Source organism: Carcharhinus amblyrhynchos, chromosome 4, assembly GCF_965287045.1.
Source record: "Carcharhinus amblyrhynchos chromosome 4, sCarAmb.v2.hapA, whole genome shotgun sequence".
Lineage (NCBI taxonomy): Eukaryota > Metazoa > Chordata > Chondrichthyes > Carcharhiniformes > Carcharhinidae > Carcharhinus > Carcharhinus amblyrhynchos.
In genome coordinates, this window is record NC_137327.1 from 26,054,545 (window position 1) to 26,082,047 (window position 27,503).

The following is a 27,503-nucleotide window of genomic DNA, read 5'->3' on the forward strand; positions in this document are numbered from 1 at the left end:
TTGGTAGGAAGAATGGTAGGAAGGACTATTACTTATGGGGTGAAAAACTGCAGCAGGCGACGGTGCAGAGGGACCTCGGGGTCCTTGTGCATGAGTCGCAAAAACCCAGCTTGCAGGTGCAGCAGGTGGTCAGGAAGGCGAATGGGATGCTGGCCTCCATAGCGAGGGGGATTGAATATAAAAGTAGGGATGTCTTGCTGCAGCTGTATAGGGCATTGGTGAGACCGCAGCTGGAGTACTGTGTGCAGTTTTGGGCACCGCACCTGCGCAAAGATATTTTGGCCTTGGAGGGAGTGCAGAGGAGGTTTACTAGGCTGATACCGGAGTTGAGGGGGTTGAGCTATGAGGAGAGGCTGAATAAACTGGGCTTGTACTCGTTAGAGTTTAGAAGAATGAGGGAAGATCTCATTGAGACTTATAAGATGATGAATGGGATGGATAGGATAGAGGTGGAGAGACTCTTCCCGCTCAAAAAAGACAGTAGGACTAGGGGGCACAGCCTCAAGATAAAAGGGGGGCGGTTTAGAACGGAGTTGAGGAGGAACTTCTTCACTCAAAGGGTGGTGAGTCTCTGGAATTCTCTGCCCGTTGAAGTGGTGGAGGCTGCCTCGCTAAATATTTTTAAGACGCGGGTTGATGGGTTTTTGATAAGAGAGGGGATTAAGGGTTATGGGGAGAAAGCGGGAAAGTGGAACTGAGCAGCGACAGATCAGCCATGATCTTATTGAATGGCGGGGCAGGCTCGAAGGGCTGGATGGCCTACTCCTGCTCCTATTTCTTATGTTCTTATGTTCTTATGTAAATAACTGGGTAAGAACAGTTGATTGGCATAAAACCCATCTGGCCTACGTATGACTCCAGATCCACAGTAATGTGGTTGACTTTTAACTTCTCTCAGAGATGGGCAATAAATGCAAATCCAGCAAGCAATGTCCATATCCCTTGGACAAATAAAAGAAGGTGAGAATATAGTCAGTGCAAGTAGTTCTACAAAGCTGGACAACAAAGGAGAGTTGATGTAACTGACACATCAAAGACTGTAGAAGGATTGCAAAAGTCAAGGAGGGTGGATATCAGGGAATATCGTTCAAGATTTGTTAGGGCTGTTACGGTATTGGACTATGTTCAATTGGTTCCAACTTTCCTTAATCCTTTGAAGGAGGTAAATAGTGATAAGCTGGTATCAGATACTTTGCAGAAAAGCAAAATACTACTGTGGCTTGAAATATGAAATAAAAACAGAAAATGCTTGAAATACAGAGCAGATTAAGCAGCATTTGTGGAGACAACATATATTGGTTTGGCTCTTTCCAAGTTCAGAACGTTTACTTGTTTTTGATGCATTTATTTTACAGTTGGAAATTAAACCATAGTCTTACAAATACAATTACGTACCACAGTATAATGGGTTAAAGAGAAAAGAACATGTAATTTACAGCCACAATTTGCACAGCCACATGTTGTGCCAAAGTGCTTTACAGCTAATATAATACTTTTTGGAAATAGTTGCTGCTGTAATGCAGCCAATATGGCAGCCGATTTGTGTACAGTAAGCTTCTGAATAATGGAATAATAAATCAGATGAACAGTTTTTGTGATGCTGAATAAAGAGTCTTTTACAGCCAGCAGAGAGGGAAAACAGGCTTCTCACACAGTACCACACCACAGTACAAGCTTTATTTTGAAGTCCCACTCCAGGAGTCGGATTAAATGGACCAGCTCTCTGATTCAGAGGTGAAAAAGCTATCACTGAGCCATGGCTAAAACTCATACAGAACCACACAAATTTCCAAACAGAAAAAACGTGCATCAGCCATCTAAATACATGTTAAATGGAATTCAGAATTAGAAGTCTAAACTACATAAATTTAAAGTGAGAACAACCAGCCCTGAAGCAACTCTTTCTCTCAATAAAAGCCCAACAACAGGTGGTTGCAGCAGGTTTGCAAGAGGGAGCCAGTGGACGAAGGCAATCCCTCGATATTGAAGTAAAGAGAGAAAATGATTCATCAGAGCAATAACACAGAAGTCTTGAGGGACGCCAAGCCAGAGGAGGCTTTTGAGATAAAGGGGAAAGGCCAAAGAAGGATTTGAACACTAGGATGAGAATTTGAAAACATACTCTTAGTTCGAAGCACGATGAGTGACCTTGACGGCATAGATCATGTGCAAGCTGATACGCGCAGCTAGGCTTGGACACATTCAGTTTGCTGCAGAATGGAGCATGGGAGGCAGCCATGAGGTCATTGGAAGGATTGAGTCAGGAAATGACAAAAGTATAGGTGAGAGATTCAACAGTTGATCTACTGCATCTTGGACAGTTATAAACAAGGTAGGAGAAGGCAATCTTAGCAATGGAAACAGGGAATGAAGCTATGGGAAAAATGGGCATGAATTTAGAAGGCAGCAACCCTGTTCAAGGACTCGGAAGTGAAGAAGGTTGAAAAAGCTAACTTTAGGACAGATGGTTTTTTTTAAATGAAGGGGTGATAATGGCAAACTATGATTATATCTGAAGCAGATATAATCATAGATGATGGAAAAATGTAAGGGTTTAGAAACCAGTTGCTTTGTCACCAGTTTAATAGGGAAAGGGTTAAAAGAGCAAGAGGGAGGGGAGCTCATAGGCAACAGGCGCTCAGAGCAGACGTAAAAGGAGATAGGAATGAAAATAGAGGGGATGCAGTTTGGAAGCTATGGTAGTGGGGTGGAGAGAATTTTGCTTGGTGGGCAAGGGAAGGTGGCAGAAGCAGCAAAATGGAAAAAGAAGCCTCTAAGCGCCTCATACTTGTTGTTAAAGACAAGGGTGGCTGGGGCATGGGAAAGAAATTAAGGAGCTAATAGTGGAGAAAACAAGCCAAAGGTTATCTTGCATTCCAGGATGTTTAGCATAAGAGAGTAGAGCTTGATAATCCTTAATGTGGTCCCAGGAGTTCTGCTGATAACTGTCTAAATATATGTTTTCTCATCATGTAGGTTTTACAAAGTCATATTTAATCTAGATTTACAGAAAAATGAATATCCACCTGTTGCTTATTTAAACAACACATTCTAAATACGAAAGAAACCTAATGTGCTATTAGCAGTTTCATCTTACTTTTGAGCAAATGAATCGTTCAAGGCAATAGTCAAGACTTCTCACTTTAAACTTCTTCAAAATCCATATATCCCATCAGTCACCAATAGAGTTATTCAAAGAACATGACATGCTTTCAGTATAATAGTGCAAAATCAATACATTGGTATTTATCTGCATTAAACTCAGCCAACAACTATGATTTAATCTCATAAAATGCCACTGAATACCATTTTTTGATTTAATTTTACTCAGATTGCTATGTAAATATTAAACCTATCTGCTCCACTCCCAACATATGCAATGTTAGCATAATCTCTGTAATGAAGTGAATCCATTCTGCTCTTCTGTGAACCCTGGCCTAAAGGAAGGCATGCTCAATGCCTCGGAGCTGATGCCTCGCAATTTATTTTTCAGTCAGACAGATTACAACACAGGAACTAAAATTTACCATACCAATAATAACAAATATGATTATATCAAACATTACAACACTGTGTTAATCAGTACGAGTTATTTCACCGTCTCAAAATTAAAATCCTGCAGCTAAGAATAAACATGTCAAATTCCACGTCTTGCTCTACTTCATCACACCACTCTGGATCCCTCCACTGCCTCAGATTGGTTATACCACTTACCTGGCATCCAGTACTGAATGAGAAGAAAAACACCAACAAAATACTAGCAAGCCCAAATCCATTCTCATTGGCCCATACCGACATTTCATTGTCACCCAGGAAGACATTAGAATTGGTCACTATCTGAGGCTGAACCAGACAATATGCCATTTTGGATCTGTGCCCCGTATCTAATCCATAAACAAGACTGCTTTGTGACGCAATAATCACCAGTCTCAACCCATCTGTTGCCAAAACCCTTGCCCATGCTTTTATTACTTCCAGACTTGATGCTTAACACTCTCCTTGCTGGTTTTCCATCTTCCACCCTCTATAGATTTGAGCTTATCCAAAACTGTGCTGCCCATACCCTGACTCTGAATTTTCCCTGTCCCGTTCTCTCATCATCCCTTTGCTTGCTAAATTGTATTGGCTGATGGTCTAGTAATGCTTCAAATTTTAAAACCATCATCCTCATTCTTTAAATTTTCCATTGCCCTACACCACCTTTTATCTATAACCTACTTCAGTCCTGCAACTTTCTAAGCGGTCTCCAATCCTCCAGTTATGGTCTCTCATGCATCTCTGGTTTTCTTTGCCCCTCTATTGGTGGCCATGCCTTCACTTACCAAAACTCACTCCAGATTTGCCTGCAGAAACTCTCCATCACTCTCTTCCTTTAAGACACTCCTTAAAACTCTCTCTTCGATCAAGTCTTTGATCACCTGTTCCAAAAACTCACGTAGCTCAAAATTTTGCCTGATGATGCTTCACAGGAGCATTTTGAGATGTTTAATCTCAAAAGGTTGCACAAAAAAAATTTTATTAAGACTTAGTTTATTCACACATAACAATAGCATTTGTGCGCTTCAACGTCTGATACCAATAAATACAGCCGAGTAATGATAAAAACGGAAGTCTACAGAAATGCAAGTGACTTGGAATGTCGCATTGGAACCCAAAGCCTCGCTCAAAATTTTGCTAAAGATCTGCAGCTCACGGCTGAAAGCCATGTCATTCAGCTGATCTTTTCTCATCCATCCAAAAGGCGGCAATTAGAGTCTGAAAGTACAATAATGTGAATGTATGGGCGTGGCAAATAAGGTGTCCCCAAATCTCAAAGTTAGTCAGTCACCTCCATACTGTCGCCTGTTCAAATTGCCAGTGCTTTGTTATTAAATGCTAAATATATTATATCCTTTCTTCTGTTGCACCATTTGGTTCACCTTTTCAGAATTCCAATTGAACCATAAAAGTAGCTTTTAAGTGGTTAAGAGAAGGGAATGCATGACAATAGCAGTATGGTTTTGATTTTCAATTCATTCACCCTATTAGTACTACAGTTACACATTACCTTTTTGGCTGAAGCAGTCATTTCATCACACTATTGGTACAATGTGCTCTGTAAAAATAACTCATTCATTTGCTTCTCTTACATCTAGACTGGTAGCCACTTGGAATAACATTAGCACCAGCACTTTTGGCTTTTCTCCGGGGTATCAGAAATATCCAAAACATTTTACCACGAAAGCTGTCATATATCAGCTCATGTTGAATGTCTAATCATGGGATGGATTCCTGCCAAGTTTCAACTGCCCCACAAGATCAGGTGCAAAATCAGTTTCTGAATGGGAGGCAAATTCTTATCGTAAATATGAGGAGACAATTTCAAAAGGAGAAAAATGAATAAATCCAAGTTTTGTAGTTTAAACAACAAATAAATAAGCTGCATATTTTTCCAAGAAACTGGCAAGTTAACTTGATCTTCTCAGGATTCAGAAAATTTTTTGTACATTCATGAACTTTGTTACTTCAATAATTTGTTGCCTTTAGCTCAAGTGACTGTAGGCATATATATTTACAGCAAAAGAACAAAACAGCTGGTAATCTGTACATAGCACACAACAATATCCATGAATAAAGAGGCTCCAAGCAAGAGAAGGTAATTTTTCTAATTCTGTTAATTTCAGCTCGACTGCAATTAAAAGAATTCCTGATAATATTCTGAAACAATTGGTCGCTGATAAAGAGCCATCCCATGTAAATGAAATAGCAATAGGCTCATCGCTCCTTGCGCAGCTTCACAGCTCCGTGTTTCCCAGATAAAATTAAGCCAGCACTTAAGACTGATTTGACTAGTGGCATCATTTCTGCGGATTGCTGGAAGCCTTGCTTGGTTATCAAGTCGAACAGGCACGGCCAAGCAGTCTGATCTTTCTATTCTTCATTAAGCAAATACGCAGGAATGGAAATGAAAACATAATAGCTATTTGATTTCCATCAAGATATTTTGCATATTGGTTCAGGACTGATAGTGGAATTTCATCAACTCTTTTCATGCTTTAAAAAAAATTGCATCACTGAGCTGAGGCGCCTGCAGATTTCTTTACACACAAGATGGAGTTTTTTTTGCAAAAAGGACAACTTAATGATAAAATGTCCTTTCTAGAATACCTCCCAAAAACTCATCATTAAGGTCAATGTAATCATAATCCAAAAATAAAGTATTTTAAGGATCATCAATGGAATTAGTGAAAATGAACAATTCCGTAAGAAATTGAAATATTTTTAAAGGAAACATGGGGAAAAATGTGTTCATGGCCAATTGTAAAACTCTTTTTAAAAAGCAGGTCATTCAAGCACAAGAATTATGACTTCTAGACAAAAACGATGCGCAGTTCATTACCCTCCAGAAAACTGAGTTCAGCAAAATCAAAACTTGCAAAATACTTAAAATAAAAGCACGAGCCTAGTCTGAAAGTCAAATAGTTGCCATTTGTCAAGTTTATACAGCAGGAAAGGCAAAAAAAATTTGTAAAGAGGTCACATCTGTGACACAGTGGTTCCAATTCAGACATGCAATTATACAGTCTCCTTCGACAGTCTGATTATCAAACTCACGTTAATAAAGAGAAACCACAAACAAAAAGGTTAATACTGGGCTACTGAGGAAGGCCACTTGATTCCTTCTTTCATACTAACTCAACACCACCACATCATAATCTCAAACTAGGTCTTGGAATGATTGCAGAAATTTTGCCTCCCATTCAGAGACTGATTTTGTACCTGATCTTGTGGGATATTTTGAACTTGGCAGGAAGCATCCCATGATTAAACATGCAACATGAGTTTTCGAATCAAGGTGATTAGGTAGCAATGCTAATAATTGTCAAGAGGGCGGGCAGGGTAGGGTAGATGGAGACGATGTCTGCTAGAGGACCTAGCCAGAAGGGGCATAGATCAAACATCAAAAATGAGACAATTACGACTGAATGTGAGAGAAATGTGTTTACAATGAATTGTCTACCACTGGAATGCACTATTAAAATTAGTATGGAAGTGCAGACCATGGCAGCATTTTGAAGGTTAGGCAGATGGTTGAAGGCAGCAGGGATGAAGATACAGGGAACAGACCAGTGACCACATGGAGGATAAATAACACGTATTGTTCAAGCCGAACTCCCCTATTATGAAATTGCAGTTTCCGTCTTGCTGCCCAGATGACTATCCCAAGACATTTTTGCTGTGGAAAAAGTGCTGCCTGAAGCCATGGGATTAAAAGGGGAGGTGGCAGTTGATAGAAAATCAACTGAGACTGTAAACAGTTATTAGTGGTAAACTGCTGTTCCATGACTGAGGGGAATCCATGGTGTCTTCCACTGATACACTGCTCTCTCGATACACAATGACCCGCACTTGAGCACAGGGTCATACTTTACAAGTTCACAGCTGACTCAAAGCCGGAAAATGTACTAGACAATGATGATAATTCCATCAGCCTTATGGAGGAACTAAGCAGAGCAGTGAAATGGGCAGCTACATAGCAAATTAAATTTGATGCAAAGAGATGTGAAGTGATGGATTTGGGGAAGGAAGAGAGACAACATAAAAAATGCAAGTTTTCTTTAAAAAGGGGATGCAGGAACAAAGAGTAGTCCACAGCCAGAAATCTTACAAAGTTTTGTTTTTTAAACAAGCATATGGGAAAATATAAAGACAATGAGTTTGTGGTAAATCTTTATAAATACAGGAAACAGATTCAATAATAATCTTCAAAAAATAATTTGACATATCAAAAGGTGAAATTTTCAGAGCCTTAGGGAAGTAGGGCAGTGAGATGAGCTGGACAGCTCTTTCAAAGTGTGGATACAGACACAATGGGCTGAATAGTCTCCTTCAATGCCGTATATTTCAATGTTGGAGTCCTGCGCTTGCCTTTTCCTCATTTTATACTGAAATATGTTGCCCTGTTACCACAGTTAAAATGGAAGTATTTCTTCAGATTTGCCTATTCTAATGATGTATTTTGTACAGCTTTATAAAATCCCCTTTCACAAATTGTCTTTCAAGAATTAAAATATTTCAGCCCTAAATGTTGACAAACCCCCTGGACCAGGATCGCCTGCATCCTAGGGTTTTAAAATAAGTGGCTGCAGAGATAGTACAGGTTTTGGTCATAATCTTCCAAAATGCTTGAGATTCTGAAAGGGTCCTAATGGATTGGAAAAAAGATAACATAACACCTTTATTCAAGAAAGGAGGGAGACAGAAAGCAAGAAACTACAGGCCAGTTAGCCTAACATCCATCGGAGGGAAATTGCTAGACCTCCATTATTAAGGGGGCGACAGCAGGACAAGTTGTCAAGGGGAGGTAGACAGTCTGCAAAGGAATACAGACATATAAAGTGAATGGACAATAATTTGGCAGATGGGGTACAATGTGGGAAAATGTAAACTTGTTCACATTAGCAGAAAGAACAGTATGTTATTTAAATGGAGATTGCAGATCTCTAAAGTGCAGAGGAATCTGGGCATCCTTGCACAATGATCATAAAAACTAAGGATGCAGACACAGCAAGTGATTATGAAGGCAAATGGAATGTTAGCATTTATTGCAAGGGGAATGGAATATAAAAATGTTTAAGTTTATTTATTAGTGTCACAAATAGACGTAAATAAACACTGCAATGAAATTACTGTGAAAAAGTGGGAAGCTTTATTGCAGCAGTACAGGATCTTCAGAGATCACAGTTTCAGCCTGACATTGTCAGAATTGTATTCTAACAATATGGCAATGCTGCTTGAACTTTTTCAGCCTCATTGATCGCATTTTGTCAGTTCAACTATGTTCATTTAATAATTCTTCATACGTAGTACTTTATTCCATTCCTTTACTTATTGTTCATATTGAATTCCATTTGTCACAGTTCTCTGTGCTTGGATAACTATCATGGTTCCATGGATACAGAGTCTGACTTAATTGCTCACCTTTTGGATTGTGAGAAAATTACTTTCCATTTCTGGTTACTAAGGAGTCCTAGAACCAAGTTGCAGTTTCCCGACTTTGTATTTCACCTGGAATACGAAGTTAGTCTCAGTGACGGTGACTACGAAACTATAATCAATTGTTGTAAAGACCCACCTGGCTCACTAATGTCCTTCAGGGAAGGAAGGAAATTGGCCATCCTTACCCGGTCTGGCCTACGAGTGACAATGGACTCTCAATAATGTGGTTAACTCTTAACTGTTCTCCGAAATGGCCCTAACAAGCCACTCAATCTAAGAGGCGATAAGGGATAAGCTACTAATACTGGCATTGCCAATGACACCCACATACCAGAGATATTTGAAAAAAGGTACCTAAACCATTGCCCACTTTTAGCCAATTTTTGTGCCCTTGCAGGTCTCACCATTAACAGCCACTGATTTGAGTTTCTGTAACAATACTAAAGCAAAACCATGTGAAAACCTTTCTGGAATTCCAAGTACATTATGTAGAGGATTCCCTACTGCCAGCTTGGAGTAACACTTCAGTTTACTTCAGGAAAGTTAAGGAAATTGATCAGACATGATCATCCTCTTCTAAAATGATGCCAATGACCAATTACTAGATTCCTTTCCATAATGGAATATTATTATCCTGGATAACAATAAAACAAGTAGTACAACTAAAGCACACAGTTTCATTTAGTAATGGACATATTTCTTTTTCTCTCCTCGTCTCCATCTCCGAGGGAGTCTTCATGGAATCCTACTGATAAGGAAGAGATATAAGAAGTCAATGCAAAAATATTGGACTTCTAATCTTTCAACCTTTTAACCCAGTGGGAACAAAGCTACTACTCATATGGAGGACAAGTACTAACTCAGGTGGCTGTGCCAAATGCACTTATAATAGTGTGTCTTGGTTGCCACATAACATCCTGACCTGGAACCACTGTCTTGACCCTTCATTGTTGTTGGGTCAAAATCCTAGAAATCCCTCCCTAATAGAACTGTGAATGTACTTACACTTTAACTTACATGTACTTACATGGATCACTGCAGCTCAAGAGGGCAGCTCACCATCACCCTCTCAAGGGCAATTAAGGATGGGCAATAAGAATGCTGGCCTAGCCAGCCACACACTCACGTCATGAAAAAAAATGAAGAAAGCTTCTTTATGCTGTTGGTTAAAGCCAGGCTCGCAGCAACGTTTAAAAGAACTCTCCTTAAAAGTTATACAATGAAAAAAGACAGGGCTGATTTCCAAAACTGAGTCAAAAAGGAGACTTATTCAAAATATTCTATCAGGTTTCAATTTCAAAGCAGAGGAACGAGGGGTGAAATATCAGCAAGTCAGGAACTTCTCTATAACAAAGCAATTCTGTAAAACAAACTTCAAATAACCTATCTTCAAGAACAATGAAACAATACCATCATTTAGTACTTCTACTGGAAATGCAGTTTTGTTGCAAAACTGCCACACAATTAAAGCAAGTGAAAAGAGAACGTGCAATTACTTTGATTGAATTTTTGGAAGAGGTTCCACTTCTGTCCCCTTCTCTAATATTGGCTTCATGTTTTATATCAGCCAAGATCAAACCCATAGCCATGGGAAAGTCCATGTCAAAAGTTAGCTCATTTTTTCAGTATATAATGACCTGTGTTCTTCTTCATACCATCTTATTGCTGATTCTAGAAAGGCTATATCGGTTCAAAATTGTAAATGCTGGAATACTAATAGATGTGATTCATATGAGCTTATATAAAGGTAGCCTCAGAATGGTTACTACTGTAGTTTTATTCCAGTTTAAGAAGCTTTTTTAATATGTAAATTGACATATCTATGAAAAAAGCTTTAAATGCAAAAGCAGGGGAGTGATCAATAAGATTAAGACACATGGGTCAAACTGAGATAAAACTTTAAAATAGCAGAGATAAGCACGTTTGACCTAGTCAGATAGCTGTCTTAAATGTATTTACTTTTTTTGAGTGTACTGTGTATTAGTAAAGAGATTGTATTTGCAGCAATTTAAAAATAAAAGTTATCATCTATGCACAAACAAGTTATAGATTTCACTAATATAAGTCACATAGATATACTGAAACTTAGTCAAGTCGAATCCAGCAATCTACAAAACTCAAGGTAAATGACCATGTTTTGTTTGTTAGCTGCCATTGATGTTATAAATAACTTGTGTCCAATTGAACATAGTACACATAATGGTTCTGGTGTTTTTTTAATTTAAATTGACACAAAAAAAGCTGTACTATATACAGCATGCTGCAGATAATCAGATCTGAGTTGGACCATGATGCATGCGTTGACTTTCAACGAAGGAGGACTGCAATGACAGGCACTGACTTTCATCAAAGAAACCAAAAAAACATAAATCACAGCTATAGCAAGACAGACAAATACATTTGATCATCCCTAGGTAAAATGTGCACATCAACCATTATTTAAAAACATCCTTGATCACTGAAAGAAAAAGTATACCAACTCTAAGGTCAACAAATGGGTGGGGACAACAACTTACCTTGCTTCCCACTTTGCAACTTAAAACTCAAGTTTCATGAAGAAAAGTAGCCATTGTAAAAAAAAGTTCAACGCAACTCTATGTAGTAAAACTTGTGTCCAATCCCAGGACTAACAATAACTCATTCATGCATCTTATAAAGATGAAAATATGATGGAGACGTTATTGGAAGTGAAGCTCTAGATCAAATAGGGCTCTAAGGTTATAACCAGTCTGGTTCAGCCAAAGGCTGAGGGAAAAGGGGAAGCAGCATCCATAATAAAGATGCTGGGGCTGAGGATCAGAGCTTCATTCTATGGCAATTTATCTGAAAGTGGGCCCTGGACAAGTAGTCTGAATGCAGAGGCAGTAGAGAGGTAGAGTTGGGCTTCATGTGTGCTTGGCCTGATGTTTGCAGATGATGGCAGCAATAGAGAGCCTGTAGCTTAGGGAGTCAACAATTAACATTTGGCAGGTTTGGAAACAAGTGTATAGGAAGTGCAAGTGAGCCCATCAAAAAGCAGCTCTGGCTGTAACTGGATTGGTAAGAGTAGAAGTAAGTAAAAGTAGTTCCATCAAGATTGGTAGAGGAGTGGCAATGGAGGGGATGCTTAGGTAACGAAGATAATACAAAGAGATTCTGCAAAGTTACAGATATAGAGTACCTTTTGTGACTTTCCCCAAGAACGATTTTAATGCTCTAGCAGGGATGAAAACCTATTGGAAAGATTGAAATAGGGAGGTGGAGGAAGGATGTGTATAGATGTAGTAAGTGACAATATATTCAAGAACACGAGAGAAGGGTGGTTGTGATGCGTTCAAGAGGACTCAAAAGTGGAGGTTTTGAGAATCGGCAGGGGCGGGGGGGTGATGATAATGTCAGTTTTGAAACGAGTGGGAGAGGGTCTATCGAGAGGGAACCATTCATCAGGAAGGGACGTCGGAGGATGAGCAGTTTACTGGAAGTAAAGGGAGCTACTGGGCTAAAGAGATTGGAATCATGAACGATAAGCTTAGTATGTGGGTAGATGAAAGAAAAACAAAGGCGAGGTTATTTCAATGGTTGGCACATGACAAACAGGAGTAAGAAATACAGCAGTATAAATTTATCTCAGTACTAATATTTTAATCAATTGGTATTAGGATGTGGTGTGCTCCTGCTATTCTTTGTGCAATGAGTTCCTGACATTGACTGTGCTTCAGCCAATGCAAATGAGGCCGTGTGTTTTACAGTACCACTCCTATGCACCTTCAGCTAAAGGTGGCTCAGACAAACATCCATTTTCAGAGCTAAGGAAGGCTAGGAGAGGATTGATGAATAGCTCCCTTAAGTGCAATGATATTGTAATATGATGAAAGACAAAACCAGTTGGAAAAATCATTCTGGCACAAAACTGAGCCAAAGACGGGAATTAGAAATACAAACTTTAAAAACTCAGTTAAGCCACGATATTACATGCCAACCACCAAAGAACAAAGACTTGCAATACATGTAATTCAGGCTGAACTACTCTCATCCTGGTGCCAAAAATTGGTAAATTATTTAATGATTTCACAATTATTATAATTTTTGCACTGCCCCATGAAATCTTCCAACTTCAGTATTTTAATACTTAACTCGTCTAAACTATTCTAGTTTAATCACTTCTGCTACAGCAAAATGTAAGCACACTCTGCCAGGACTCAAAGCACAAACTATCCAGCCAAGTATGCAGACAAGAGTTCCATGATAAGCATCCTGATAACAGATAGAAAATAGCAGCATATTCGAACTTTCCCACAATCCAGAAATCTTGAGACAAGGCAACTGGCCTATCAGTCCACTAACCCCCTCTGAAAGCTTCCAGCCGCTCCCCAGCTCCCTTCCTGAACTTGACCATGAAAGAGCAAAAGGGAGTGATTGTGATGGAATGAACTTGCCACAAAACAGGTCCCCCCACAATTCACTGAACTTGATATAAAACAGATAATCTCTTTGTCCTTCAGACTGTTATCTAGTCTGTGACCCTGAATTCATCTTCAAAACTGAAGGAAAAATAACATACTGCAGATGTTTTTTATTAGTTGAAAAGCTCCTGAAACCACAATGTTTCATGGCACAAAGTCAGATCCATTACTAAGGGAGGTTGGGCTGTCACACGTATTTCTATAGCCAAATTATTTTAACAAAGAGCAACTTTTTTTGTTGAAAAATGACAGTAAAATTCACCACTTGGAAAGGAAGTCGTATCCTGTGACATCAGGACTAAGTGTGCAATGTGAATGAAAATCTAAAGATTATTAAAGCTCAACAAAGCATCACATGCATTTCAGGTTCAGCTGGTTTACTATCAAGTGCTAGAAAATCACTATCTAAATTTAAAAAAAAAACAGGTCTTCAGTTATAAACTGATTGACTCGGGGCTGATTATTGTTTGCTTTTGAGGGTTGAATTAAAATAAGGTTGGAAATTCAAGCCCCCGAAAAAAAAATATACAAGACCACATTAAGAATTTTCAGCAGAAGGACAAAGCTATAGTCAGTCATCTATTGTGCAAAATTAACATCCTAGGTAAAATATCAAGTGTACTAAAAGAAAACTGCATCTCACACAGACAAACGCATGTCTGAATAACTTGCTCTCCAATCTAATCCTCTATCCAGTGTTTTGCACCATGTCCAGCTTTGCGAAGAAAAAAAACCTTCACGTCACATTTAAAGTGTTGGCTTTGTTCTATTAACTATGACAACTCATTTCTGTAGTAAAAGATCCCATTAACGAGGGTGACCAAAACTGAAAAGGTAGTTTGAGACAGAGAGAGAGAGAGAGAGAAAGAGCAGAGTGTAAGCAGAGGCACAAGGTTGCAGGCAGTCTCAAAAGGAAGATTGAATGAGGGATTTGTAAACGAGAATGAGGATTTTAACTCAAGCTAATGTTAGTGGAAGGAGGCAGAGTTGAGGATGGGCGAGACATGAGGATTGAATTCAGCTCAAGGTTGAAGTAATACACATGTTGTTTCTCACAGTTAGAGTATCTAAGATGGGGGATGGGATCATGTGCTAAGGCAGAGTTTCTGAAGAGGCCAAACAGGATGCTGCCGTGCTAGTGCTGTGTTGCTTAAAGTCCATGACCTGATGTCAAGTAAACAGTCAGACAGCACAATTTTAGCAACTGATCCAAGTACAGAGGGGTGAGGAGATAAACTTGGATATCTGAAGCATACAAATAAAATTGAGTCATCCCAATAGAAGATATCGTCAAGGGACAAACAAATGTAGATATTCCAAGTTACTGTGCATACATTGGAGAAACCATTGCAGGATCTATGCTGATGGCATAGACATGGGTACTAACACCAGAGCAGAAACACAGAATGGACCACAAATAAGATGCAATGGTGTAAAACATTGCAGTTAACTATATGGAAGTCCACTTACGGTTGGAGAGAAGATATAGTGCACCATGGTTATAAATATCTTCACTGAATTACCTCAGGGCTATGTACAGATTGGAAGTCAGACTGAAGAAAGCAAATAAAGAAGATGGCATGAAATATTGCTGACCCATAGTGATAATGGAAGATCACAGATGTGGTGGAATCTGGACAGGGCAGAATACTAAGGATAAGCTTTTAAAGGATGTAGCAATTGCAGCCATTTTGAAAGTGGGGTAAAAAAAATCCTCAAGGAGTGTGAGCAAATATCAACGTTGACAAGCTTAGGTAATTTGGAGCAGTCAGAAAAGTGCCCCAAGGGAGCCTTTGGTAGTTATTTAAGGATATCAAGAGAAATTTGCATTTAAATTACACTTTTCATGTCCTCAGGATGTCCAAGTGTCTCACAGCCAACAAATAAATTTTGAAGTGCAATCACAATAAGTTTATGCAGATAAAAGTGACAGCCAATCTGCAGACAGCAGAATCCCACAAGCCGCAATGAGGTAAGTGGCCAGGCAATGTGTTTTGATGGAGTTGACTGAGTCATAGAACAGTTACAGCACAGAAGGAGATTATTTAGCCCATCTTGTCTGTACTGGCTCTCTGAAGGCACAATTCACTTAGTGCCATTTTCCCAGTTTCAGCGGCAGCCCCAACATTCTTCCTCATTAGATAATGATCCAATTCCTTTTTGAATTCCTCCATTGAACCTGCCTCCACAGCATTCCTGGGCAGCGCATTCCAGATCCTAACCACTCACTGCTTGAAAATGTTTTTCCTCATGTTGCCATTGCTGTTTTTGCCAATTACTTTAAGTCTGTGCCCTGTCATTTTCAATCCTTTCATGAGTGGGAACAATTTCTCCCTATCTACTCTGTCCCCTCTTTCAAATCTCCTCGCATTTTTGTTTCCTCCAAGTAAAACTGTCCCAGCCTCTCCAATATGCCCGTATGAATGAATTTCTTCATCCCTGGAACTATTCTCAGAATCATTTCTGCATTTTCTTACATCCTTCTGAAAGTACAGCATCCAGAACTGATCGCAATACTCCAGCTGAGACCAAACTAGTATTTTATAGGAGTTCAACATAATTTCTTTGCTTTTGCACTTTATGCCCCTATTAACTGAGCCTCAGGTGCTCTCTGCTTTGTTAACCATGTTCTCAACCTGTCCTGCAGCTTTCAATGAATTTCACACATACACCTAAGTCTCTCTGTCCTGCACCCACTTTAGAATTGTGCCCTTTAATTTATATTGTTTCTTTGCATCCATTCTAAAAACACTAATCACTTTACATTTCACAGAAGTGTAGAAGGAAGCCATCTGGCCCATCAAGCTGCACCAACAACAGTCCCAATCAGGGCCTATCCCTGTAACCCCAAGTATTACCCTACTAATCCCCCTGACATTAAGGGGCAATTCACCATGGCCAATCAACCTAACCCACACATCTTTGGTGTGTGGAAAGAAATCAGAGCACCCAGAGAAAACCCACACAGATATGGGAAGGATGTGCAAACTGCACAGACAGTTACCTGAGGAATTGAACCTAGGTCCCTGCCGATGTGAGGCAGCAGTGCTAACCACATCTGCCACTTGTCCACAAATTCCATGAACCTATTTAGGTCCTTTTGAAGTTTGATACCATCGTCTTCATAGTTCAAGTTTCCTCCCGTGTTCCAAACATGTGTGGGTTAGGTTGATTGGCCATGGTGAATTGCCCCTTAAGACCAGAGGGATTAGCAAAGTAATGCTTGTTCCAAATAAACCTGTTGGACTTTAACCTGGTGTTGTGAGACTTCTTACTATGCCCACCCCAGGCCAATGCTGGATTTCCACATCACCAATACTTAGAAGTTTTATATCATCCACAAAGTCTGAAATTGCACCGCATATAACAAGGTCTAGATCATTAATATATATCAGCAAGAGCAGTTGTCACCCATCCCTGGGGAACTACTACAAACCTTCCTCCTGTCTGAAAAACATCCTATTCTGTTATTCAGCTAATTCTGTATCTCCAGTGTAATTGTCCTTTTTATTTCAGGATCTCTAATCTTAGAAGTTTGTTGTGTGGCACTTCATCAAATGCTTTTTGGAAGTCCACGTTACCTCATCAAAAGATTAAATTATGTTAGTTAAACATGACTTGCCCATAACAAGTCCATGCTGACCTTTGTTAACTAACCTGCATTTGTTCAACTGACTTAACTTTCCTGAATTATCATTTCTAGAAGTTTCCAGATCACTGAGGGTAAGCTAACTGGCTTGTCGTTGCTGGGCGTGACTTTATACCCTTTTTTGAATAAGGATGAAACAGCAGCACCATCCCAGGCCAAGGAAGATTGGAAAGCTATGGCCAACACCTTCACCATTTTCGTTCTCATGTCCCACAGCATCCTTGGATGAATCTCATCTGGTCCTGGTGTCTGATCAACTTTAAATACAGACAGCCTAGCCAATACCTTCTCCTTACCAATTCTAAAGCCTTCAGTGCCTGAACTACCAACTCTTTCACCATGGCCTGGGAGACATCTTGTTCCTCAGTTAAATCAGATGCAAATTATTCATTCAACACCTTAGCCATGGCTCCTTGCTTCCATGCATAACTCCCCTTTTGGTCACTAACTGGGCCCATTCCTCCTTTCACCACCATTTTACATTTAATTGGCTACAGAAGAATGTGGGATTCCCTTATGTTAGCTGCCAGTCACTTTTCATACCCTCTCTTGGCTTATTTTATTTGCTTTTTCAATTCCCCTCTGAACTTACGTTCACCCTGGTTCTCAGTTGTATTATCCACCCCAACATTTGTCATAAACACATTTTTTTTTCCTTTATCTTAATTCCTATCTCTTTTGCCATCCAGGAAGCTCTGGATTTATTTGTCCTACATTTGTCCTTTAGGGAATATACTTTGATTGTGCTCAAACTCTCTCTCCTATAAAGTTACCCATTGTTCAGTTGCAAATCTTGCCTGACAACCTTTGATTCCAACTTATCTGAGTCAAATTCATTCTTACACCACTGAAGTTGGCTTCCCCACTGTTAATATTCTTACTCTGGATTGTTCCTTGTCCTTTCCTGTAATAATCCTGAACCTCATGATAAATTATTATCATCACCTAAAGGTTCTCCAAGTAATATCTGACCCATTTAGCCTGCTTCATTCTCAAGAACCAGGTCTTGCCGTGCCTTCTTTCTCATTGGACAGGAAACATGCTACTGTAGAAGACTCACCTGAACACACTCTAGGAATGCTTGTCCCCTCTGCCCTTTACACACTACTATGCTATCTCAGTCTACATTTGGATAACTATAGTATATAATTCTTGTATCTCTCTGTAAATTTGTTCCTCTAACCTTCCCCGCTATTCGGCAGTCTATGGTCTACATAGGACAATGTAATTACAACTTTTCTGCTTCGCTCACACTAAATAGATTCGTCCTTAACCTCTCTGGGACAGTCTCTCACTGCAATGTTCTCCTTAATCTGTTGCCTTCTCTCCATTTCCTACTTCTCCTGAACAACTTGTATCCAGGAACATGTAACACCAGGTCCTGTTCTTTTGAGAGTCTGGTCTCTGTTAAAGCTACAGCATCATACTTTCACATAGCTATCTGCACCTCACCAATCTTATTTAATACACACTGCTCATTCACATCTACAGACTGCAACCCTTATCTAGAAATGATTACTTTCCCATTACTCTAAACTGACCTAATGAAGTACCACTGGCTAAACTAATGCTATCTGTCTCCTGTACCGTGTGCATCTTGGTATTCTTTTCTAATGTTACCTCCTGATTCCCACAAACCTAATAAGTTAACGTAAATCCTCCTCAAAGCACTGGCAAATTGCCTCACCAAGAAATTGGTCCTGTCTCCGTTTAGGTGCAACCCATCCAGTTTATACAGGCTCCATTCCTCCCAATGTCCTAGGAATCTAAAGACGTCTCCTTTGCACCATCTTTCATGTCACACATTCAACAGCTTATAACTTTTGAGATCCTGCTTGCCAAATTTCCATTTAGCTCTCCTGGCTCCAGGACCACATTCCATCTTTTCATCAATGTCACTGGTACTAATGTGGACCAAAACTATTGGCTGTTCACCCTCCCACCTTTGGTGCTTTGCAGTCATTCATTACATCATTGATCCTGGCATCCGGGAGGCAACACAACATTCTTGATTCATGCCTATAGCCATAGAAACGCCCATCTATTCCCCTAAATATTGCAGCTCCTTTCAATATTACTCTTCCAAACTTCTTTGCATCCTCTTGTACAACAGAGGACTTGGCTCCAGCTGTGCTCCCCAGATGGACTTCCATCAACATTCAAAACTGAATACCAGTTGGAGTGTGAGGTGCATTCAGGGGTCTCCTGCACTACCTGCCAGTTTCCTCTAGACTGTCTGGTGGCCACCCTCTCCCTGCATATTCTTAAGCCACAAAGTGACCACATTCATTAGCGTGCTAACCTTCAATCTCAAGGATAAACTACAGTAACACCAGTTGCTGCTCATGTGCTGAAACTTGGAGTTTAAGGTGCTGCAACTAACAGTACTTCCTACATATGTTTACGCAGGGCACAAGCAGCACCTGGGGAGTTCCCACACTATGCAGGATTGAGGTATTAATGCTGGCCAGGGCACATGGTAACCTCCTTAGTGCTTCTTCAAATAATGTCATGGAATGTTTTACATGTACTTCAACAGGCAGATGGATTCCAAGTAAAAATGTTATTTAAAGGGTGGCACTTCTGGCCACGCAACAATTCCTTTGAAGTGTAAACCAATATTTATTTGGTCAAATACTGAACTAGGGTTGGAGTAGGGCTCAAGGGCAAGAGTGCTATCACTTCAGTGTGCTGAAGACTTCAGAGGAATTACAGGAAAATGTAGAATATTGTGCACCAGAATCAGGGCAAAGTGACCTGTGAATAGTTGGGAAAGTATGAGACAGCAAAATGGATATTCTTAACTTTAAAAGCAATTAAATCTCAGTGTTCTTCTCAATGGGTAGATGCGAGGACCAACAGGACAAGAAACAGAACAAAAACGGAGATATTTAGTTGTGAAAATCCTTGGCATTTCTAAAGGCGATCCTGCCGTAATCTAATCCCAATCTAATCTAAGTTTTTACAAAATGCTGCATCTAGATCATAATTTTCAACTGAGGTGAAGCATTCCATGTTCTACTAACCCTGTGTGGAGAATAATTCTTCCAACTTCCCCATTCATTTTTCCGATAATCCCAGGCTCAGGCCTCTTTATGACTGATGCACCAGTCAAAGGAATTATCTTTCACTTTTCACCATCTCAAAACATAACACTACTGTCAGACTGATCAAAGAAAAGTGCTTCAAGCCTTTCTTCTTAATGTTTACCTCTCACCCCGGTAACACATTAGTAACTCTTCACTCCTTTCATTTGCTCCACTTTTTCCTGGAATGCAGTGCCTTGAGCAGCCTGAAATACCCCAAATAGGGCCTATAATTGGATAAATTCAACATCACCACCTTGTTTTTGTATTTAATGCCGCTATATATAAAAATCCTCAATCCCACATGTTTTGTTTTTTTTCCTCTACCGGCACTCCCACTTCTAAAAAGAATCTAAATACCTACACCCATAGATCTGTCAATTCTTCAGTCCCCAACCATTTAAGATAAAACTCTTGTACTGTTCTTACTCCTGAAATATATTTCACGTTTCACATGTATGGCAGCCACCCATCTCCTTATTTAGCTAAGCCATGCATATCATCATGCACTCTCATCGGTTTGCCAGACTCCCAAATTTTATTATTCCACTGTACTTCTACTCAAACATTTTCTATTAAATGGAAATCAAAGCATATTCATTAAGAAACAAAATAGAAGTCAGGAATTTGGTGGAATATTCTCTCTACTTGCCATGAGTGCAGATTCAAAACATCCTGGAAGCTTGACACCACCCAAGGCAAAGTACTTGATTCATCCCATCCGCCAGCTTAAACATTCATTCCCTTGATCACCAGTGCCAAGTGGCAGCAGTGTGTACCATCTACAAGATATAGTGCTACATCGCACCAACGCTCCTTCCACAATTCTTTCTAAACCATCAACCTTTACCACCTAGAAAGACGAGAGCAGCAAATGCATGGAATACTACCAAATGCAAGTTCCCCATAAAGCTACAACCATCTTAGAACTATACTGCCGTTCCTTCACTGTCACTGGGTAAAACCCTGAAGCTCCTGTCCTAAAAGCAATGTGTTTGTACAGATGGGCTGCAGTGGCTCAAGGCAGCAGATCACCAACATCTTCCCGAGCACAAGTAGGGATGGGCAATAGATACCTGTCTTCCAAGTCACACTCACATCCCGTGAACAAATTTAAAAGATCATCATACTCCATTCACCTATACTGATTACTTTGACATTGTAAATCAAATTAGTCAAGCAGGTCTTTACTGAGAAAAGACAAAGTGGTCTATAGCTTACTGCATTAACCACTTCCCTTTTCCTGAACAGAGATGTAAATAATGTCCATCCTCCAGCACATTTTCCCAAAAATGGAAATTGTGCCAATGTGCAGGAATTTATTTCAATCAAGTCTGGCAATGTTGCTTCTTTTAGTTCCACTAACTTTGTTTTCAAATACTGCAGTTTTCTTTTCACATTTTTTCTCCACTAATGGCACCTCACTATCCTCCTCAGGGCTCCCTACACAGTCACAATTTCTTCATTTTCCTCTACAACAGCATAGTCAAAATATTTATTAAACATTACCACCATTTATTTACTCTCAAGTACAAAGTAATCTTCATCTTTCAGTGGCCTCATCTATTTTTTTTTTGAGTGCCCTTTTATTTCTTATATATAACGTATGGCTGACCAACATTACACATCTCCCTTTCGAACTCCTATCTTTTTATTTATATCTTATATTTTCATCTGTAATTTTTGCTCTAACCTATTTATTCTTGGAGACTCAGCCTTTGAGAATCAGAATACATTTAACCTGCTCCTCATTCATCTACTGCTAAAATATCTGTTGACTCACTATTTGAGCTTCCAATGTTGTTCCAGCCAATTGATCAGGCTAAGTTTCTTTTCAGACCACTCCTTTCAGCCCAAAGTCTTTATCTTTAGTCCTCTGTCTGTTATTACGTGAACCTAATTAAGTTATCACTACTATGTCTGAAGTGAGCTTCAACATTCAAATCATTCACTTGTCCTGCTTTATTTCCTGGAACCTCTCTTTAATGCAATACACTGATTAAAAATCAAGCCTGGGTACACCCCAAAATTCTTTTCATTTGTCATCTACTTTAGGACAATTAAATCCATCCATTGTTATAATGTTTTTACCACTTCAAACCTCTCTGAATTATCTATATATTTAACCTTACTTTATTTTCCACCATTTGGTGATCATGACTGTACTCCCAATATGATAACAGATCCCTTATTTCTTAAATTAAAACCAGAAAGTGCATGAAACAGTCAACAGATCAGCATCTGTAGAGTGAGAAAGGTAGGGTTAACATGTCAGATTCGAGATGTTTTGTCAGAACCCTGGGATGTTACAGATGAACAGCTTATAAGGAAGAAGGTGATGGGGAAAAATGTCTGATGAGGTCAAGGCCTGGAATTGATTAAGTGGCAGAAATAGTGCCATAGGTGTAAGTGAAGAAGACAATAATAGAAGAAATAAATGATGCAGCCAAGGTTCAGAGGATCTGTAAACGGTTGCAGTTGAATAGCACACAAGGAAAGTACAATAAAGCTGGCAATGCAGAGAAGGCGCCAATGACTCAGACGTATGATTGACAAACAAGGCAGGTGGCATTAGGGGAGCAGACCACCCAGTTGCTATTCTAACAACCCAACTCAAGCACCAGGTCACAAATTCCCTCTCCTACTTTTATTTTTAAAAATTGCTCCACTTTTGTCTTATGCACTTGTCACATTCTTTCTCAGATCTTCTCCCCAGTGAAGCAATTTTATCATGACCAATGGACCCAGCAGCAACATTGAATTCCTATCGACTGCTGCTGTCAGCTTCACTCCTCCAACACTGATATTTTAATGATAACTCCTCATTCTGAATGTCAGCTTCAGTCCAAGCTCCTGCTGCTGATTTATAACTGGAGAGGGTCCAGCAGGATAGATAAAGGGAAAGAGGCAGCAATGAAGGTTAGAACTGAGGTCCTATGAGAGTTTTCATTGAAATATCACCATGCTGGCAGTGTGCTACAGCCATTGGTTGGAACATATTAACTTAAAGGAGAACAAAAGGAAAATGTATTTAAGGATGGCAGCCTACCTGAGAAGATGGTCGGCCACATTTAACATGTCATTTTTTTCAGCTGTTGAATAGTATTTTGAAATTTCCATTTACCAGATTATAGTTGACAAATTGTATATATATACACACACATAAACAAAACACTTTCCATATGGGCTGTGATAACAACATAAAATTCTCAGCAACTGTACACAAATTAGCACATTCAATGAGGCCTTAATAAAAGGCTACCAAATGAAGTAGAAATCTCCGAGCTTCAGTGAGGGGTTCCATGTAGTCCATCCATCTTGGCCCTCAATGTGAATCATGAGATGTTTGAAAATTCATCCATAACGCTTGGTAAATTAACTTCTAAATATCAGATATCTTCAAACTACATCTGCCCATTACAATAAAGAATGCTAGTCTACTGAACCTAATGGAACCACTAATAAGACTCATGGATGATGTTTGCTAAGTTACTCTGTGGCATGTTAATTAATGTTAGAAACCTAATTTCTTTTACTGGAAAGGAAACTATTACAAAAGCAGTCTGAATAGATGAGAAGATTACTTTACACATTAAAACACTCTTCATACGCTCGCCACAGTTTCAAGTATTTCACAGTTTCTAATTTTTTGATGATCAAAGCTTCAATTCCAGCAATTTTCACTCTGCTCATCAGAGGCAATTTTTTGCTATTCCTCACGCTTGCAAGAATAAAATAAATTGTTGGTTAGGACACAGATAGAGTAGTGTGTGTAGTTCTGGAGTCTACATATAGGAGCGATCTGATAGCATTGGAAAGGATGTAGAGGAGATTTATCAGGGTTTTGTCTGGGCTGGAAAGTTTTAGTTATGATGTGAGATTTTACAGATTGGGGTTGTTTCCCTTAAAGTAGACGGTGGGGGGGCGGGGGGGGGGGCATAATTAAGATGTATAACAGACAGGAAGAAATTTTTCCCCTTAGGTGGAGAGATCAAGGACCAGGGGGCATACGTTAAAGGTAAAAGGGCAGAAGGTTGAAAGGGGATGTGAGGAAAACCTTTTATCACCCAAACGGTGGTGGGAGTCTGGGACTCTCTGCCTGACAAAGTGGTGGAAACAGAAACCTTCATAGCCTTTAAGAAATATGTAGATGTGCATTTGCTATGCCAAGGCATGCAAGGCTATGGGCCAAGTGGTGGAAAATGGGATTGGAATAGTTTTTGATTAGTGCAGGCACGATGGGCCAAAGGGCCTTTTCTGCATTGTAGACCTCCATCAGTTTAAATCAGAAATGTGAACTTTAAAAAAATTATTTTAAAAAATTTTAAAGGCAATAAGGTGATGCAAATAAACAAGTTCCAATTTTCTCCAACAAGCAAATTCAAGCAGATTCCAATTTGGTCTTCAGTGAAAACACCATTTCCGGTGTGTCAACATTCCTGTCATAGTACAATTTATTCAACTTTTTATTTTAAATATATGTTATAAGCACAATGAAATAAGCACAGTTCTTCACATTATCCTTTTGGTGCTAGTGTAAAGCACATCATTTATTGTGCATTGGTATAAGCACACAAACAGAAAACTGCTAGGTCATCAAGGTGGCCAAGCTTCCAATTCCTCTGGGTAGCTACTGAGCAAAATCCTGTGCTGTTATACCAAATGTAGTGTGTACATTCAAATCCACAAACCTGAATAATACATGTATAAGCACAAAAGTACAAACTGACGTTAAGGAAACTAAAAATAACTTTCACTACAGCTCATTTTTACATAATCTGGCAACAAACCCTGCTGACAAAAATCCCATAACGGGTTTCACCAAAAATCTGGTTGCACTTAATCACTTACACGGAAGACTGAAACCCAAATATATCCAATTGCTAAGTGACAGCCACAAGGTTCCAGGTTAAGTCCCATTATAGTGCTTGAGGGTCAAAAATCTATGCTGACAGTCCAGTGCAGTACCAAGACCCCATCTGCCTATGTGTGTGGATGCAAAAGAGCCCACATTGCTATTTGAAGAAGAGAGCAGGAGCTCAAACTGCTCATAATGTCTGCAGAATTTCCTACATTACAACTATTCTTCAAAAGTACTTCATTGGCTGTACAGTACTTAAAAAATTGTATTTACACAAGTTATTCTCAGCATGGAAGTTTGGGCAAAAAGAAATCCAAATCATCACAGCTGGATTTAAATTTCTATGGTATTAATAATGAACCAAATATCTTTGCAAACTATCAAACCATCTGTGCAAAGTTTATACTGTACACACAATCAATAACACCGAAAAATGAGAGGCAAAGGTAAGATAACAACTATAGCAAGATGCATTTATAATCCACCTTTAAAGAGGCAGAAATGTCGTAAATTGCTTCAAAGGAGCATTAACAGGCAATCACTGACATTGAAATAAAAAAAGATATTAGAATGGATATCCAAAAACTTGATCAAAGAAGTAGGTTTTAAAATACATCTTAAAGAAGAGCAAGACGGAGAGTTTTAAGGAAAGTAATTCCAGAGCTTTGATCTTGGACAAATGAATGAAGTTAGGTGAATGGGGCCTGGTGTGGATACAGACAGCAAAGTTTTGAATCAGCTTAAGTTTAAAGAGATTGGAGATAACAACAACATGGATGAAGGTTTCCGCAGCAGCTGGGGAGAGGCAGAGAAGAGTGTCATTAGGGAGGTGGACGTTGGCAGTTATTGTGATATGGCAGGATATGAATCACAATTCAAAGCTAAATAGGATGCTGAACTTACAAATAGATTGATTACATCCAAGATAGTGACCAGGAAAGTCAGATGGAATTGGTAGCGAGGGAATGGAGTTTATGATGGGGGCTGAAAATAATGGCTTCAAACTTCACAATATTTAATTGGAAGGAACTGTGGCTCATTTAGGGCTGGTAACTGGACAGAGTCTGACAACACAGGCAGTGGAAGTGATCAAATGAGGTCATTTTGTGGTGGAGTTGGATCAGTTAGTTTTCAATCCTAGCATCATGTCTTTGGAGGGTATTGGTGAGGGTCAGCATTACCTATCTTTGCTCCACATCCCTTGATATCTTTGCCTAACAAAAATCTATCTCCACTGTCCTCACAATTATCTGAGCATCCGCAGCTTTTTGTGAGAAATGTCCCCTATATTTTTACATTGGTCCTCCTGATTTCACTTCTGGATGTCAAGGCTTTAACTTTAGGATTATGTGCTGTTGTTCTTGATCCCTCTATAAGAGGAAATAGGTTCTCTGTATTTACTGTATCCAATCCTTAAATGAGAAGACCAAGATGAGGAAGTTAAAGGAGGGAATTCCAGAACTTGGATTTCCGACTGCTGAAGGGCACCAGTGAACAGGGCTAGATGCAGGTTGAGACACGGATTTAAGTTGATCCTTTCAAACCATTTTAAAATTTTAAGTGCCTCAATTAGATCACCTCACCACATATAATTTAATCCTCAGGTTCAGTATTATTCTGGCAAATCTGCACTGCATCCCTCCTAGACCAATACATCAAGAGCTTTGATGAAAGATCATTGATCTGAAATGTTAACTCATCACTCTTCACAGGTGCTACTTGACCTGTTGACTGACTCCAGCATTTTATTTTTGTGTTTATTCCAATATATCCTGGATGAATTGCAGTGTTCAAAACTGAACAAAATACTCCAGATGGGTTTGACCAATTATAACTACCTCTTCTTTACACTTAAGATAAAACAATATAGGTGTTTTGATAGTTACTTGCACCACTCTTCACAGTTTAAATGAATTATGCGTGTTGATTCCTAAATCTCTTTGTTCCTCTAAAGCTCCTAATTTTTGAAACAATACTTAAATTCATCTTTCCAAAATGGATGGCATCAGGTTTAACTACTCAATTTGTTCATGCCCCCTTAAAATTTCCTGCTCCCATTTGGACTACTTACTGTCACCCCTAACTTACTGCTGTTTGCAAGCCCAGATGGTCAACCTTTTAGGTCTTGATCCAAGTCATTAATAAATTTGATGCAAATTTGAGGCCTCAGAGCAGATCTCTGTGGAATGCCACCTGCCACATCCAGCCAGAGTGGCTGCCCTTCAGTGTCACTCTCTACTTTCCATCTCCCAATTAATTTCCAACCCAAGTCAAAAGGCTACCTTCAGTTCTGCATGTTCTTGTTTTTGCTCATAATTCCTTGTGTGAAATCTAATCAAATGCCTTTGTGAAGTCAATATAGGGAAACAAACATATATGCTACCTTATTTGTAACATCCTCTAAACATTCAATCAATTTAGTCAGACATGACTTATTCTCCACAACTGATGTTAAAAAGGTACATTTTAAAGAGGAGCTTTAAACA

At 39.3% G+C, this 27,503-nt stretch overlaps 1 protein-coding gene across 5 annotated transcripts in view; it reads right to left on the reverse strand.

Moving 5' to 3' along the window:
- zfpm1 (zinc finger protein, FOG family member 1) overlaps positions 1 to 27,503 on the reverse strand; it is a 196,544-nt gene that overhangs the window by 153,952 nt on the left and 15,089 nt on the right. The window contains exon 1 of one of the 5 annotated variants that reach the window (XM_080186877.1): positions 3,715 to 3,803. The exons of the other annotated variants lie outside the window; for them this stretch is intronic. Coding sequence (XP_080043003.1) covers positions 3,715 to 3,721 — 7 coding nt within the window. The 5' untranslated portion in view covers positions 3,722 to 3,803. Of the gene's footprint in view, positions 1 to 3,714; positions 3,804 to 27,503 lie in introns of those variants that run through there. 5 annotated transcript variants of the gene reach the window in all.